The 16,043-nt window shown below is 34.1% G+C and overlaps 1 protein-coding gene and 1 non-coding gene across 2 annotated transcripts in view; one reads left to right on the top strand and one right to left on the bottom strand.

Moving 5' to 3' along the window:
* Positions 1–12,548, bottom strand: part of LOC128213871 (nuclear receptor-binding protein-like) — a 40,144-nt gene extending 27,596 nt beyond the window's left edge. The window contains exons 1-6 of the mRNA XM_052919941.1: positions 12,345–12,548; positions 10,246–10,368; positions 8,999–9,124; positions 7,744–7,833; positions 4,605–4,645; positions 3,927–4,021 (exon numbers count right to left, since the gene is read on the bottom strand). Coding sequence (XP_052775901.1) covers positions 3,927–4,021; positions 4,605–4,645; positions 7,744–7,833; positions 8,999–9,124; positions 10,246–10,368; positions 12,345–12,479 — 610 coding nt within the window. The 5' untranslated portion in view covers positions 12,480–12,548. The remainder of the gene's footprint in view (positions 1–3,926; positions 4,022–4,604; positions 4,646–7,743; positions 7,834–8,998; positions 9,125–10,245; positions 10,369–12,344) is intronic.
* A 296-nt stretch (positions 12,549–12,844) lies between these two features.
* Positions 12,845–12,949, top strand: Trnal-caa (transfer RNA leucine (anticodon CAA)). The gene is made up of 2 exons: positions 12,845–12,882; positions 12,904–12,949. It is a non-coding gene; the product is annotated as a tRNA-Leu (tRNA).
* Positions 12,950–16,043: the final 3,094 nt, after the last annotated feature.

Here is a 16,043-nt window from a genome sequence, read left to right as displayed (position 1 = left end):
TAGTCAACCTTTTGGTTTAAATCATGACAGACTGCAAAATTATAAAAACATCATTATGTAGATAAGTGATTGATCAAGTCAGTTTATTCACCTAATATTCAATACATCTTTGTCATTAATAAAACTTTTAATGTGCTTTTGTGTGTAGATTTTTTTCTTTTTTTACTCACTAAAAAGAAAAAATTTAAATTCATAAAAAATATTTCACCATAGATGGGTCGGCCAGATATGGTAAAAACAACTTTTTAGTTATATTTATATATATGAAAACCTTTATAGGGCTATCTTTGCTTCAACTGAACAATTCTGTATCTCTGTATTAACCAAGGGACACAACTCAACAAGAACTTTTGTCAAGTCAAGTCAAACACTGTCTATTCACTCAAACCAATACACATATTACATGGCGGCAGTTAAGCGAAAAAAAGAAGAGTTTTTAATGATACTCATTTAAGTACCAGAGTATTATCAAAAGAATGATTTGCCAAATAAACTTAACTTTATAATGCATCTTGTAGATGTAAACATGTGTACCAAGTTTCATACCAACAAATCTACCAATTTTCATATAAAAATGTGTTCTAATTCATACAAACATGTGTACCAAGTTTCATTCTTACATGTACCAACTCCCATACAAACATGTGTACATGTACCAAGTTTGATACCAACATGTGTACGTACATACATGTGTACAAAGTTACATACAAACAATGGTTCCAAGTTTGATACTCACATGTTTACCAAGTTTCATCCAACATGTGTACCAAGTTACGTACATACATGTGTACAAAGTTACATACTAACAATGGTACCAAGTTTGATACTCACATGTTTACCAAGTTTCATCCAACATGTGTACCAAGTTACGTACATACATGTGTACAAAGTTACATACAAACAATGGTACCAAGTTTGATACTCACATATTTACCAAGTTTCATCCAACATGTGTACCAAGTTACGTACATACATGTGTACAAAGTTACATACTAACAATGGTACCAAGTTTGATACTCACATGTTTACCAAGTTTCATACCAACATGTGTACCAAGTGTCATACAAACATTTCAATCTTAAATGATTTTGAAGATGACTTACACCCAAGCTGTGACAAATTATCTGTTTTTTCTTCCAAAAATCAAACACTCGACAAACACAAATCATACACAACAGAGTAGCTGAAACATTTTAGTCTTGTTTAAAGTATCTGATGTACGTGTTTTGATGCCTGGTGAACCCATATTATTTTGGTATAATTTGAAAAGAATATGCAAAAATAATAATAAATAATATTTTTTGGCTTAGCAGGTATATAAAAGGGGCCTTTTAATGACCCCTTCCCATCAAAAAGGGGGAGTTTAACGTCTGAAAATTCCCCTCCGATTAAATTTTATATTTCAAAGTCTCAAAAAAAAAAAAGTCTCATAACTGAAACATTTCAATAATAAAATCTGATGCAAAAAATAATCGCAAAATTGATTCTTATGTAGTCAACCCGCCAGCACACAAAATGTGATCATATGGCCTAAAAAAATACATTTGGTTCGGGTAACCCGACCCTACCTACGGAATAGGCGCTGACCCTACCATTTTTAAATTAATTTGAAAAAAATTTGAAAAACTAAAAAAGAAAATTAAAAAATATTTTAATTGCTTTTCAATATGTAGTTTAAAACCTTAAATGCTTATACAGAAGATAACTTGAACACCATTCTCCAATGATGAAAGTTACATTCTTATATAGCCCTTATGATTATACAAATTGTGATGTTTTATTCATAATTATATTTAACTGAGAGTATCTGTCTAATATTGATTCAACATCATCATCATATCATCATATGCATCATTATCGTCAGCATCAACAGCATACTTATAATCATCATCATCATCGTCATCGTTGTTAGCATCGTCTTCATGTTTGTCTTATGATTATTTGCCATATTTTCATTCTGTTTCAGAGGGCCATATCGAAAATAAGATTCTGTAGTTTTGTACATGATCTTAATATGTCACCTTCTTAAAATAAAAAATAAAAGATATAAAAAAAAAACAAAAAAAAACCCCTACCTACCCTACCTATTTTTGAAAAGGATGTTACCCTAATGCACCAGTCAATTGTAACCACGCCCAGGTCTGGGGAATAGCGGAGACTTTGACTTTCGGTCCAGCCAAGCCCGGGTAAAATCCCCGCCCTGCGGGGACGAACTGATGGTAAAATACCCGCCAAATGCCCCCGCACCCCACGGACCCTAGGTAAGGCTCATTACCTGCTATATTTTGCGCGAAGACAAAACCATCGCATTCACCTAGCACTGCCGGGCCACCTGAAAGGTAACAAGAGCTGTCACAGAGACAGCGCGCTCGACTATTCCGCTGCTTTTCAATGTAAGGATTGAAAAGTTTTGGCGAAACATGCATGGATCACTGTTAGATTAGATTTCAATGCAATACATGATGTGCTGAGATATTAACATAAATGTGGTTACATGGAAAATTTTAACGTAAATTTTTAAGTCTAATAATAAAGGGCCATTTTTTGCAAAATACAGTTATCTTACTTGGTTATTCAATTACGTTGGGTGGTTGAATACCATTGTATAAAGTCTCAACGCAATACATCAAGTAGTTGCTGAGATATTAACCTATGTGTGCTTGCATGCAAAACCTTAACCAAGGTGTGACGCCAACCCTTGGGTGAGTAGTATAGCTCTCCATATTCGTCGAATAGTCGAGCTAAAAACACGGCCCACGGCCCCATTTCCCCGGCTATCCCCAGTTTACCCCCAGACCTGGGGGGGGGGAGTGGTTACAATTGACTGGTGCTTAACCAAACAATATTTTTTTCAGGCCTATGGATCAGTGACAATGGTGATAATTTGCGCAAAACTGGACTATGACAATCTAGAAGAGGAGTTCAAAAACATGAAACATAGAGAAATAGCCATGAAATGATCATATAACATGTATGATAGCCAATTATAAGTTAAACATGCACATTATATACAAAAAAATCCCCCCTTTTTCACCCTAAAATGCTGCAAAATTTTCCCCTTCTGCACTGCCCAAGGTCCCTTCCCCTTTTTCAGAAAAAAACCCCTGCCTTGAAGATTACTTAATAGGTAATTTGCATCCGATTTCAGTTGTAATAAAGAAAAATAAAGCTAGAAATTTACCTAGATTTTTCACTTGTTTATTTTACATATTAATATTCAGCAAGCAATACTTTTTCAAATGATACCAAATTTATATGAGGTCAACAGAAATCAAAATTAAGCAATTAGCATTACAACCCATGGCACGATCAAACGAAAACCTCATATGTACATCAGATACATTAAATGGGAAAGGAACATTTCTCGCAGACTGGCAAAAATCCTCACCAACTAAGTCTATATACATGTATCCTGTAAATAAACACATTACTTTATACTGAAATAGTGGAATTACATTGAAACATCAATTCAGAGCTGCAATCAAGAAAAAAGAATACACAGTTAATTACTAGAATGGTGAAACTGCCACTCATGCTATACATGTGTGTGTGTTCTTTTTTGAAACAAGTCTACCAAGATTCACTTGTATATCTTTAATATATTTTTTTTAATATGGCTAAGATCTGGGTCAATGCATGTCAACAATGACAAGGACGACAATAAAGTTATCATTACCAATGACAACAACATCAATAACAACGACACCAAGACAATGACAATACCGTGACTTTATTTTTTGAAAAACAGATAGGGTTAAAAAATCATGCTATATACACAAGAACAAAAACATGTGGTAATCAAGCTGTCAAATGTTTTTGAACAACTTTTTGTGATCATGAATTCAGATCATGCAAATATTCATATTCTTTCAATTTTCCAAGAATTTGCCCATACTAAGGTGAAATAAGTTTTCTCAATGCTATACCTGAGCCGATCTTGATAAGCCCGTTGTGCTGGATGAAGATTGTATCACAGGTCAGGTTTCCATGTATCACAGGGGGTTTGCACGAGTGGAGGTAACTGTAATAGTTACAAGATATATTTGTGAAAATATCAATATCTTTACCAGCCATAAAATTTTATGAATTACCCGTTAAGGTTTGAAATTTTGCAACCGAAAAACACACCTACCCAAAGGCCAAGGATATGAACATGTTTCTTTGAAGAAAAAAGATGAGCTTAACTATATTTATATATAGTTAATTTGTGTGAAAAATTTGTGTCAATTTATAAAGATCTATAGAGCATAGCTTACTTGTTAATCAGTGTTGTGTTAATTAAATCGTACCATTAGCCCCATACCAATAAGGCCAAAATGATAAATAAAAATGGTTTGGTTATAGTTACATCCTTCAAAAAAACCCAGGTATGGTAGGTTTTTTTAATTGTTTTATTAGGCTTTATGTAAGAACATTTTTGTCATCATTCGGTAATGGTGTTAAAGTAACCTTCCATATCAAGCTTAAAAGGTTTATTAATTACATATAAACACATTTTTTTCTTTCTACTAACAGATTATAAAAACAGTAGGGTCGGCACATTTTTTGTAGGAAGGGTCATGTAAACAGAATCAGAGGTTTTTAATGTCTAATAAAACACTTACCTAAGGGCAGATAGAATCTGTGTACTCCACCTTTTCCAAGCCTGAAATGCACATACATGTGTATTAACTTTTGTCATACATTTTGCTTCAACTATGACCATAAAGGAGCCTACAAAACTATACTTGCATGGATGCTGTCATGTCTTTTTGGGTTCTTTGGCATCAAGAAACATGACTATTATGTTAATGTGTGCTGATCTAGGATAAAGTTTGGATAGCTAACAGTTAAACTTTGAGGGCCTTAATCCAATAAATTGATTCATCCAAGTTTTGGATCAGTTTCCCATGCCATGTGGACATGCTGGACCTACAATACATATAGCCCGGAATTAACATAACAGGGTTTTCCCATGCCGGTACAAATAAAAGGTGAATTTCGAGCTATTGAAATTCATGTAACAGTCCAATGACTCTATTGTTTCCTAGGTAACGTGTGTATATTACAACGGTTTTATTTTGTTTGTACCGGAGGATTAGGTAAAAAAACCAGAATAGCTATAATTCCGGGCTACAACTATTGTTGTCCATGAACAATGTCAATCCAACCAAAACTGGTGTTTCCATAACCATCATCATTCGCAGAATCAACTATAGTGTTTTAGCCAGAAATTAAAAAGGGCAGGGTGGGCCAAAAAAAGGGCAGGGTGGGCCAAAATAGGGGCATGGTGCTTTCTTAAATGGAAAAACAATGCGCACAATATTAGCCTTGTATTGTTGTAAAACGACCATGTACCTTATCAAAGTACATGCAACTTCATGCACCCATTGTAGTAATATCCCTACAGAATACTCTTAATTCTTCTTTCTTGTTCATTTTTACTTCAGACACTTTCTTTACCATCTCTGGTTGTTGTCACCAGGGCCCTCTCAAGGCTGATTTTTGGGGGAAAAGTCACTTCTCCCAAGAGTCAAATTAGGGAGAAGTGGGGAGACTTAAAGGAGAAAAGACACTTATCGTAAAACCTGAGATAAATATTGTGCCATGACACAAAACTTTAAATTCACATTAACTTTGATTGCTTTTACTAGATGGAATGTTAAAAAGTGTTCTTTTTTGGCCTATCAAAAGTGTACTTGTGTAGAGTCTCCTTTTTGCAATGTATAGTTTACCTCCAAAAAATAAAAACAAAGACATTTAAAAAAAATACCATTTGAAACAATCAGAATGGCCTTATATATGAGCTGTTAAAAACATTTAAGACCGGGGGGCGAATCTTGTTTTGGTACGATCAGGATAGGGTACGAATGTCACATTTAGCTTTGCTGTTGTTTACTTGTCTTTGGTTAAATAAATTTCAATATGCTGACATTTTTAAATAAAATGACATTTAAAATCTCTATCATTCATGGAAAACTCACTAATACTTAATAATAGAACTAGAAAATCGAGAAATAAACTCCGAAAAATGTTATGACAAAATGGCGGTGACTCGCGGAATCTTCTACTTTTAAACATCGTACAAATGAGGAAAATACTGTAAGTAAACGCTATATAAAGCAAATAAAAAAGTTTTGAGATTACAAAACAAATTTTCATTATGAACATTCAACTCAAAAACTATCGAATATTGGTCATGAAGTTTTGAGTATTTGATTTTCTTAGTGCCACCGTCTGTTTTTCAATGACCGTCTGCTTCAAACGAAACAATTTTCTAAAAAGTGTGCCTTGTTTTTACAATGCAAGTATCAATTGTTCACTAATGCTTGACGACATTTTTCATCAATTCTTAGCTTTTTCTATCGCAATTTAACAAACTGTTAATCAATTGACCAGTGTCTTCTCTGATTGGTTGACATGGGACGTTTCGATAATTGGATGATAGAAAGTGATAAGGAGATTACCGATTATAAATGGCTAAATTAATTAAATTTGTAACAACATCGGCATCAAAGATCGACATTTAGAGGTACAACTTTGATGTCTCAGACAAGGAATAATGTGTCATAACGAACAGCAATTAGCACCCTGAATTACCGTTAATCAGACCCGCGGTGATGACGGTCATGTGCCTTATTACGCACTGATCTATGACAGATTAGGAAACGGCGACATTGACCAATGAAATAGTTTTAGGGCGTAACTATGTGATAAACAACGATCTGAATGGCCAGAAGGGCGCGGGAAAATATGACAGGGCGTGTAAAAAGGGGCAACGGGGCGGGGTCAAAAAAGGGCAGGGCGGGCCGCTTTCCGCTTTAGCTAAAACACTATCAACTACATCATCATCATCATCACCACCATCATTCATTGTCTTTGCCAGAATCAACATGGTAAACAACAGACAGAGCACAAAGTTGAAACTTACCAAGCATTAATTAATTTATTACCATTCACTCCTACGCACAGGGTACAGAAGGTAGAAAAATCAGCTCTCTATACGATCATCAAATATTACTCTCCCTGAGCCAATTTTTGACCACAGTGCAAGAATGCATAAATATCTACCCCAAATTACTCATATTCAATTTGGCTTATTGACAGCATTGTTTTGAATTACCAGTGAAAGACGATCATCAAATCATGTAAAAAAGGTTGCGATCTGCCTTCTGGCCAAATCAAACTTGTAATACAAGAGCACTGTAACCAGACAATTATTTTAGCCTATCAAAATGATGGAATGATATTTTAAATGCCTTGAAACATGTGCACTCATATTTCTGTGAATATCGGAACTTTTTTTTGTCCACGGTAAACATTTTCGCATGAACCTGCAGCAACCTATGACACAAAATCCACTGTTTTTTTAACACCATGCCAACTTCAACACAAGAAGAAAAAAACACAAGAAATGATGCAATGCAATTAAATCAATGAATTACAGAAGAACTTCAGCCTTTGTTGTGAGAATCAGTTTAAACTGTTTTTACTATTTTTAGTAACAGTGACCTTGACATTGACCCTTGGGACTCAAAATGCAATCCAATGAAAGTCCTCCATACACTCTTCCTATGTACAAAGTTTGGTCACTACATGTCAAACCTAACTCGATACTTATTCAATACCATGGGTGAGTTTCACACCACCCTCATGCAGGCCCGCCCGAACAACAACGCACTTCATTCTAATAACCAGATTTCACGTAAAAATCCGGTGAATACGGTAAAACCTGGTCCTAATAAATGTACTTTAGTAGATTACCTTAAGCTGAAAGGTCTTATTATTCTTCTTGGTTTTCTTGAGGAATTGTTTCAAGGAGCCTGATGACATGTACTCAGTTATGAATATCACCTGAAATATAAAATATGCATTCAGTTCAAGCCTTTGGGTATCAGTTAGCAAAACAGAATAAAACAAGAATACATTTTGAAGGACTGACAACTTAGATATGCTGGTAAAGTTTATTGACAATAAATTAACAGCGTGGCATGATCTTGGGCCTTTGGACACACACTTGCTTTTATTGTTTTGTTGGTTATTTCTATTAAATGACATTACAGGAAGCAACAATGAAAATTTAATGATCATATCTCTGAAATTGTGTAAGGTATGTATTTTACAAGTGATCATGCACTGTGTATTTTGAATACTTAACTTGACGTCACACACATAACGTCATAATAAATGTAAATTATTACTGGTAACAGGACAAGCACAAATATTGAATCATATTTTCCAACTTGCTCATAGTTCTATTTTTTATCCGAACATTAAATCTTTATAATGAAAAATAAAGAAAAAAAGTTTGATGATTTATACTAATATTTTAACACAATCTGGCTGTTTGAAACAAACACTATGAGTGTAGTTGAATTAAGTTGGTAGAAAAGCAGTGGTTTATATGGAAACAGGAGTGAAGTAATTGTCATTAATAAAACACAAATGACAATCATTTTAATGGTTCATATTTGGGGGCATTTTTTATTGATGATTATAATTATCATTTGAAATAATTGTCAGAAGATCCCAAATCATGCAATGTGGCTCAAATAATCATTCCTCAGATCTATATAATATTTACTTTACATCATTTTAAACATTTAATGGCAAATTTACTGGGCTCCAAAATCCCTATTTTACAAACCAAGCTCCTTGCAATCTCTTTAAGTTCACTGTATTACTGTTATAACAAGTGCTTGTTAGGCCCAAAAAAAAGGTTTGGTTAGGGTTACATTCTTTTCAAAAACAGGTATGGTAGGTAGGCTTTTTATTTTTTTTTAGGCTTTAAGTTTATATAAGAACGCTATTGTCATCATTGGAGAATGGTGTTTAAGTATAAAGCTTTAAAAATAAGTTGAAACTACATATCAATACACATATTTTCTAAACGGACTATAAAAATTGGGGTGGGCGCCCCTTTCGTAGGTAGAGTTGAGTAACAAAAAGCGTTTTTTAGGCTTTAATTTAAAAGACTTAACTTGATGACTGATGGAGTGATGTTAAAACTTGGTCATACCCGAGGTTTTTTCACAGGATCTGAAGGTTTTTCATCAGGTAATGGATCTGTCCAGTATTTGTGGAACTTGACAATGTTTGGATGGTCAAGCTGTATCAGGTTATCAAACACTTGTCGGATTTTATCCTGAAACAATAACATGCCACTTTAATTATGACCTTTAAGAATTTTAATACTGCAAGGATAGTATGTTTTCAAAGAAACATATACATTTGTTTATAAACAATCATATCTAGATAAAAAATGCCAGTTTAATGTTTTTTTATTAAAATTAAATCCATTATAAAAAGACATGATCATAAATATCTATTCGCAGTATTCGTCGTAACTGGGTTGCCTGAAGCCCGGGACAAGTAAATACTGTTTCGGACAAGTCAAAATTCACAGGTGGTTGCCCGATCGAGCAAGTGCGTTTTTCCAAAATTTAAATCCCTCAGTTTTCATAATTTCTTCAGCAACAATTCTCAAATCCTGAATGAACTTTCTAAATATTGGCTTTCGTATATTTAGGTATGACTTGGTGACGTCACAGCATTCTACATGCTCAGCATTTGTAGCATTCATTTAATTAGCATCTAAGCGTCTGCCCGATGCTTAGACGCTTATTAATTAAATAATAAATTTATAAGCTTCTAAGCGTCTGCCCGATACTGTGATGGACGCTTATTAATGAAATACTTCTCTCGTTTGTGGTTTGGTAACTAAATGATGAATTTTAAGTATTTTGATGATTCTGATGAGGTTGAGGATGGTCAGGTGATGATGATGACTTAGAGATGACTGAAGACCTTGTTTTCAATTTGTTGTTATCCTTGAGGGAATAAATGAACACTACAATTTGATTATTGTTGTGTCTTTTTTAAATTATTTTGGGCAAGAAAAACTGTTATGGGGCAAGTGGTTTTCTTCAATTACTTGCCCGAAAGGACAAGTGCTGAAAAGAAATTAAGGCAAAGACTGCTATTGCAATAAATAATGACAGATTATATTCAATACTGATCTCTGAATGTGATGAAAATCAATGATTTCTGAATTAAATTATCCTCAAAACTTTACATCACATAATTTATTAGGATGTTGAATTAACAAGTACAGGTAAAAAGAATTTCATAATTTATTTTTTTTATTATTTTTTTACGTTTGATTGAGATTTTTTCTGAAGATTGGGAAAATATCATATATTTTGCTTTGGGAACGGGTCCGATAGTCGAACCCATGGCAGTATTATAAAAAGGCCTGTTAATAACCTGTTGACCCTTTTTGTTCCTGTTCTCGGAGAGGTAAACCTCGTTCCAAACAACCTCCATCCCCTCTTCTGTGTCCATGGCTAGAAACGCACTGTCAATACCTGGCACATCTCTCTGTTCTACCTGAATATGAAGAACATCAGGAAAGTCAGTTATGCATACATGTGATAACGTCCCGGACGTCCGGGATTGTCCCGGAAATCGTATCTCTGTCACGGAGTCACGGAGGGTGCATGTTTGTCCCGGAAAGTCATAAAAAAAAACGAAAAAAATAAATAAATCTCGGAATCGGAATCGATTATCTGAATTTTACCAATGTAAGTCAGCTATTTTGCCTGTCCGGGACACTGGTCGTAAAACACAGGACATGTTGACACTAATCCGTTAATTGGTACGTGTGTCGTCGAGGTCATCGTCAATCACCCGATAATTGATCTATCGGCCTATTGTTGTGCTTAACGAGTGGGGAAGGGTTCTTGTATACAAATTCATTGTTTTCATATGGATTTGTTTGGTCTTATGAATGATAGCTTTTAATTGATGAATTGATATTTTTCACACATTTTACCAACAAACGAGCATGAAGGTAAGTTCAAAGAAAGTGACAAAATGAGTAAAAAAAACAAAATTAAAACACGGAAAACATCCCATATTCCTTTCAAATTTCAAAGTCGATACGTCGTTATACTTTTAACAACTTATGCGTCCATAAGGAATTTTAGTGTTTTGACCTTTTTTCCGAACTATCGTGTGTATTTTTACGCCGAAATAAAACTGACGATATGGGGTTTACAGGTGGTTATATAGAGTGCTTTAATCACGTGACCATGGTAAGTCACGTGATCGCTTTATACAGCCGATTGTTGACACGTCTCTATCAAAATTATATGCATCTCCAAACGGAAAAAAGCTCATCGACTGGAAAATCTTCTTTATCGTCTGAAAAATATTGTGTGTCATAAATTGCAAACGTTTTAAATGTGATGAAAAAATAAATATTTTGTAACGCATGTTCTCAAAAGCGCGGGAAAACAGGTGCCCGTATAGTTGTTTATTTCCTGTTTTGATGAAACCGAAAGTAGACTGCATATCCTCCTGGTTAGCACTTCATTTAAAGCCTGGGAAAATATCTGGTGGTTTTATTTTTTTCAAGAAAATGCAGAAAAAAAAACAACCATGTCAAGTAAAAAATACGTCTTGGCAGTCAAAATAGGTACATTTTCCCGACGTTAAAAACGACTAAAATAGCCCCAGAGATGCTATAGAATGCACCACAGACGTTCCCCATTTAAAAAAAATTCCGGGGGGCATGCCCCCGGACCCCCCTAGTGTGCGTTGACATTACGATGGGTGTCCCGGAATCGACCCAAGAAATTATCACATGTATGGTTATGAAAAAATCAAACAGTTCTTGTGTACATTAATATGGATATATTCATCATGTATGTGTGTATAGACAGCTGCAAATTTAGGCCGCCTAAAAATTTGGCTGTTTTGTTAGGGTTGTTTTTAAAAGTAAAGCTGTACCTAAATAGATGATTTACACAGTTTGTCTGACAAAAGATTTAGTTAAGCTCTTAATACAGTACATGTACATTGATGCTTTGTGATTCAATGTGACATGCAAATCAGATCAAATTTTATTTTCAGTTGGTATGACATAACAGAGATAACATTAGCTATGAATAGCTATTGATGACTATTTGCCACCTGCACAAATTTAAATTGTAGAATGAAATTGAATGCATGCTGTTGCACATTTGAATTGCAGTTCAACCATTCACAGACAGATGGATTGAGATCAGATACCAGACACAACTGTTTGGTCATTTTTCCTATATCAACAGAATGTATAATGCAAGTCACCCCGGACCTGCAAAAAAATTCTTCCCAAAATCCAAAGGGGAAAAAACAATGGTCAGGAAAACAACAATGGTCAGGAAAACAATATGGTTATTAGGTGCTTAATTTTTGGGTCAGTAGAAACTGGAAACAAACATTAGAACACAGTTTTATTTCAACAAAAATATTTCAGTTGTCAAATTAAACAGAAGACATGAATGAAACAAACGCTGGGTGACTCAATGACAGTCACTGACCTCCTCTCGTCGTTTCTGCCACCTGCCACACGGACTTTCCTCCAGAACTTCGCACTCTTCGTCCGTGTCATCATCACTTCCGTCCGCCCCGCCGTCCGTCTTCCCCTGTGTCTTCTCCGGGTCACCGTCTGCCATCTGGGGTTGTTCACGTAAAAGAAAATATGGAGAAATTGACGAAGTTATTTTTTTTTCAGACTTGTTGACAAATTTGTTAGACTGGTTTCTTTTCAGTAGTCAATACATATAGTTTTCAGAAAATATTTATTATGACAGTCTACTTCTTGATCATAGTCACGTACGCGCTTTTCAGATAAACGCTCATTGAAATATGCAGAACTCTTACATGATATATTATCTCTATTTGATACGTGTTGGACTGAATTGCCATTACCAATTGATTTATTTTAAATTAAGAAAGCTAAAACCCACACGGTTGAAAACAATGCTTCAATTACTTGTATTTGAATATTTATTATTTATTTGAACCAAATTTATCAGTAGTCAGGATGGCCGAGTGGTCTAAGGCGTCAGACTCAAGGCAAAGCCTTTACAATGAGTGTTCTGATCCACGTATGTGGGCGTGGGTTCAAATCCCACTTCTGACACAATTTTTTTTCCGGAATGAAATAAATATCCTCCGACAAATGAAAGATCTATTACATCATAAAATTAAAACGAGAAATAATATCAGTATTTTATAGAATACCAACATATATTCACATATCCGTTAATGCATAAGCATTATGATAGTTTTGATAATGATTAATCATTCGGAACTCCTCGGCCATTTTTTCAAAAACAACCTCGGATGTATGCCGGTACATCTGTTGAAGTAGTCCGTATTTTTTGAATAAAAGCATTAATTAAATGTAGTGTTTAAGAGGTGTATTCATTGCTCTCAGTTTAAACTGATTGCCAGTGAAGTGTATTATTGCAAACATAATTACGATTCCCAAGAGTTAAGTCATAAATTTTAACCACTAAATAAGATTACTACGCGATCTATTTGCAGCGGACTTAAACGTACCACTTTTTAAGTATGTAAACCGTCCATATACATCCGAGGTTGTTTTTGAAAATAATGGCCGAGGAGCTCCGAATGAATGATTAATATGGTGCTTTGAACTAGTGCATTTTCTTTATATATAGTCTTGAAAAATAACTTCGCCCATATACTGTTTCCAAGTTCGGCGATTTTTTGGGCTTTCTTTGAGACTAGCATGGGTCTTTAAATATAGTGCTAACCTTTCAAAATGCATTTAATAAAACGGAATTGAACTCCGTTCTCCAACCCATTTGCTTTTTGTATCATTCTTGTAAATACCGATCACAGATTGACCATTTTAACAACTTTTTTATTTTTTGTCTTTGAAAGAGCAAATTTTTGTGTAAATATCTGCAAACCAATGATATAAGATTGCTGACAAAAAATTAGATCGTAGATTTTTATATTTCCGTTCGAAAATTAATGTTTTATGGCTTTAAGAAAAATGCATAAAATATAAAATAGTATTCTCTATTTACATGTACAAATTTGAGTGTCGACTGCAGATCAATGTCAAATAATGAATTTATACAGCTTAGATCTGGCAAATATTCATTGTGTCTACTATAATGACAAATGTTAAATCAATACTTTAATGAACTTGGAGGCCTGCCCGGCGGGTAATCATTGGAGCCATAACATTTTGTTATGTGTTGAAAATGCTCCAACGCGTCTTCCGTTATAGTGCCAATGAGTGGATGTAAACAGTGAGTATGTTTTTTGTTTGTTTTTATTTTAAGAGGTTTATACGAGTAAATTAAAAAAAAAAAATGGAGAATGTAGTTCCACATAGGAATGGCCATGAGTTGTTCTAAATGTAAAAGATCTGAATAAAATTTAATATCTGATCGTCTAGAACTTGCATAACTTGCTACATTCTCCATTTTTTTTAAATTTACTCGAATAAACCTCTAAAAATGAAAAATAAGAAACCATACTCACTGTTTACATCCATATTCCACTCATTGGCACTATAACGGAAGATTCGTTGGAGCATTTTCAACACATAACAAAATGTTATCGCTCTAGATAATGATTACCCGCCGAGCATAACGGCTACGGGTATTATTTCCCCAATGTACACGAATAGTCAATCGTCACTTCGTGTTTGATTTCGCTAATACAAAATTGTTATTGATGCAAAAGTGAAGAAGAAAAAAAGTTTTGACTTTCATCATTATCATGATCGTTGGAAAAATATCAATATTTGACGGAATACTCTGATAACGGATTACTATATTTCTTATAAAAATGACACGTGTGAATGGAATACAGGCTTTACTGGTGATTTGCGGAGCATGTTTAGTCCTCATTATCTGTAAATACGAATTCGTCAACAAACAATTAGGTTTTCGTAAGTACCGATTTACCGATATTTTCATAACCAAGTTATATTTTTATTGTAAAATTCCGGCACCCTTGTGTAAGCTATATTTTCATAAATAACACTTGAACGAAGAATTCCTGAAACTCTCATTTTTTCCAGTTACTATGCCGACAAACGAACCAAAAAAGAACTCCGTCTCGACACTCACAAAACTACATTTTAATAGCACGGAAATGATGCTACATTTTGCATCTCAAGCAAAGAGAGACTTCGTTAAAATTGCTCAAGATATGAAAACCACGTCTTTGCAGAACTACATGAATAGTACTTTGTCGGACGTAAGCGCCTTATTGGAGTAAGTTTGAGTTAATTACAAACGTTTTTGAAATAACTAACAATGATTCATAACGTAACAGTCTGAAGCGTTATTGAGATCAAGCCAGTTATGTTTTGTTAAAGATGCACTCTTACTCCCAAATAAGATTTACCACAATCAATAATATTGTTTTAATATTCCAAAAAGGATGAATAAACATCGAAAATAATGTTTCTAATGAAGGATACCGAGATTAATTTAAAAGAAATGACCATAAAACAAGCTATTTCTACCTTATGAGACTATAGTACACCACAGTAAATCTTTTAGCATTCACCAATCATTTAATATTTTTGCACTTTCTGCTATTAAATACATGGTTAGAATCTTGTTATCAGTAATTTATATTTTCCATAAATGCATTATTTAGTAAGTAGTTAAAGGTTTATCAGTCAGACTGAACATTTTTTCTTTCAATGTACATTATTTACAGAGCAGAGATTAACAATGTTCAGAAACACAATACAATTTCATCCACTGAGTACAGCTAAACTAATTTTCGGACATGACATGGTTTCCGCCGATCAAAATGTTTAAATATTCAGAAAAGTTCACTGTTTTATTCAAAACACCAACCGTTTTTAAGTTACAAGATCAGTAGCAGGAGCCTAATTTTCTCTTTTTCGTGTTCTTTCTATATATCTTATCTCATATTGTTCTCTATATTTATTTTTAAATCTTTATGTCCTCTTTATAACAATACAAATTTATATTTATATAAAAACTAACTTTGATATTTCAACACCTTTGCTTGGTATTTAATTTGACGTTTTGGGAGAGGGCCGTAACTGATGTTGGTATAACTCGTGGCCCGATCCCTTTGCATGTCAGATAATCATTCATTTGTTTTAAATAAGGTATATATATATGATCTATTTGTATTGCTTTATTGTCAACATACATGCAATAAACTATTATTTAACTAGAATTTACCCATTTGCTTTCTTTTGT

Source organism: Mya arenaria, chromosome 13 (genome assembly GCF_026914265.1).
Source record: "Mya arenaria isolate MELC-2E11 chromosome 13, ASM2691426v1".
Lineage (NCBI taxonomy): Eukaryota > Metazoa > Mollusca > Bivalvia > Myida > Myidae > Mya > Mya arenaria.
Note: the sequence above shows the minus strand (reverse complement) of the source record. Positions and strands in the feature narration are given on the sequence as shown.